Below are 2,200 nucleotides of genomic sequence, written 5' to 3' on the forward strand. Positions count from 1 at the left end.
TCAGGTTTTCTAATTGTCACTTTAAAGCTAATTTGTTTTAGTTTTGGCTCATTTTATAATTTACTCTTCATTGTGACATTTTTGTAACATTTGTAACAAACCAGTCAAAGCATTGTATGAGTGTTTTCCTTGTGCATTGGGTTTCCAAGCAGAGGCTTCAGCAGAGGCGACTCAGATCATCTCAGCCATCAGTGAAGTCCAGTCCATTCCAGCTCCATGCGACACCGAGCCCGCAGCAGCTGCAGGTAGCATGTTTCACTCTTGCTGCGCCAACATTGAGCTTCCTCATCCTTCTAACGTTTTCACAGGTTCTGATGGAACACTTTGAAGTCCTGTGAAGCAGCTGTAAAAATAGGTTACCACAGCAACCTCCCCAAAACCTCATCCAYYTACAGACTGGACTATTTGATTTATGCTAGAAAGGCCATTCTGTAACTGTTGTTGAAAACAACAAATACTAAAGCAGGCTTTAGGTTCAAAATKRKAGTTATTGGAACAAATAGGTAAATTCCAGCTTGAACACACACTTTGCAAGTTGTTGTATCTGGGGGGAGAACTGTGTTTAAATATTTCATTCAAGATGGGAGAAATTAAAACATTTTTGTCAAAAAGTGGTGAAGAAAAAAGAAGTCTGCTACACTTATAAGAATGCTGCATTACTCAGGTGCTTGTAGGTTTTTAAATCGTTCTAGCAGTTGCTAGCTGGGTGCGCTAGGTGGCAGTCGTGTGCTTTAATCCCACTGAATGATGCAACATGAGCATCATTGGTTCAATGGGCAGTGTTTGCGTTGATGCTTTGTGACTTTAAGAGAAACTGATCACTTTCCCTCGCTGCTAGTCGGCAAGCATGAGGCCGCCTCACCCAACAATGTTTCACCTGTCAGTAGTGGTTCAATATTTATTGTTCAAACACTTTATAGTCCAGGAAATRAGGACAATACCTGCATATAAATGAGAYGCATCACACRTGTGTAAACTTTCTAGAAGTGTTAACATGTTACACACACTGTCCATAATAATGCACTGAGACATTTTCTGACTGAAGTGTATATGCAGCTGGTCCTAAGAACAACCTTATTATTCGGCACTTTTTACATTTCCTGCCAACATTAGTTTCTGGGGTGCAGTGGTGGTGTAGGTGTAAAGCGTGACTCCTATCTTAGTCCTTGACTCGGTCATCACATGTTTGAGTCCCACTCTCACAACCCACCTTCCTGTCTGACAACTGTCAAAACACTTACGGTCCATAMATTTTTTTGAAAGCAAGCTTCTTATTTAATTACCTGCTTGATGAATCATTTATAGTCTTCCTAAACTTCTGTCCAAGGACTGATGGGTGTGTAGTAACACCCATCAGTCAAGCTGAAACTTGTCTAGAAACTTTAGATTTTAGGACAAACTTCTGTGTGGACAAATAAACCTGTTCTATACTGTATGTTGTTCCAMCACATAACAAAAGAGAAGGAACTCCACAGTGAGGGTGTCAGGATGGGAAGATGGTTTCTGTGTAGTTCTAGTGGCAAAAAATCTAATGTCTCGACATCTGAAAACAGCCACAGTTTACCGGTGTTCTGTACATAACAAAACTTCAGCAACTATGCAACAGAAAGTCAAAAATAACCAAAAGTAGCACAAATGACACCCAGCCATTCTGCTGAACTAACTAGAGCAGAAGGTTGCTGAAGATAAATAAAATAAATGTGCAGAGACTAAAAAAGATTAGAAGTTTTAGTGGCTCAGAGAAAGTTCTGTCAGATCTGGATATGAGGGTCTTTGGAGCAAAGGGCCAGTTGGTGTGAGGGTCCAGCCTGCACTAAGGGTGAAGTGGATCAGATATAAGTGGTGTCATGACAACACATGAATTCTTTTAAATGTTGGCTGTAATATTTGAAGCTAAATTTTGCAGTCACATTCAGTCTGATTTAAACAATCTGTAGCATTGAGACTTCAAACACCCAGTGATTATTTGAGGAAAATCCAGCAGGACACATCCTAACGCAGTGAATTGGAGCACCTTTATCTTGGCTCAGTGCAATAAATGGTTAGACCAGTGCTTCTCAATTCCAGTCCTCAGGCCCCCCCACCCTGCATGTTTTAGGTGTTTCCCTTCTACCACACATCTGGATTGAATCTGTGGGTGATTAACAGGCTTCTGCAGTACTTGATGGTCATGCAGTCATTTGAATCAGCTGTTCTGGAA

The 2,200-nt window shown here is 40.8% G+C and overlaps 1 protein-coding gene across 1 annotated transcript in view; it reads left to right on the forward strand.

Annotated features, from left to right (window-relative positions):
- The window catches only part of immt (inner membrane protein, mitochondrial (mitofilin)), a 20,058-nt gene that overhangs the window by 5,548 nt on the left and 12,310 nt on the right, over positions 1-2,200 (forward strand). Inside the window, exon 4 of the mRNA XM_017307010.1 lies at positions 85-322. Coding sequence (XP_017162499.1) covers positions 85-322 — 238 coding nt within the window. The remainder of the gene's footprint in view (positions 1-84; positions 323-2,200) is intronic.

Source organism: Poecilia reticulata, linkage group LG10 (genome assembly GCF_000633615.1).
Source record: "Poecilia reticulata strain Guanapo linkage group LG10, Guppy_female_1.0+MT, whole genome shotgun sequence".
In the NCBI taxonomy this organism is placed as follows: Eukaryota; Metazoa; Chordata; class Actinopteri; order Cyprinodontiformes; family Poeciliidae; genus Poecilia; species Poecilia reticulata.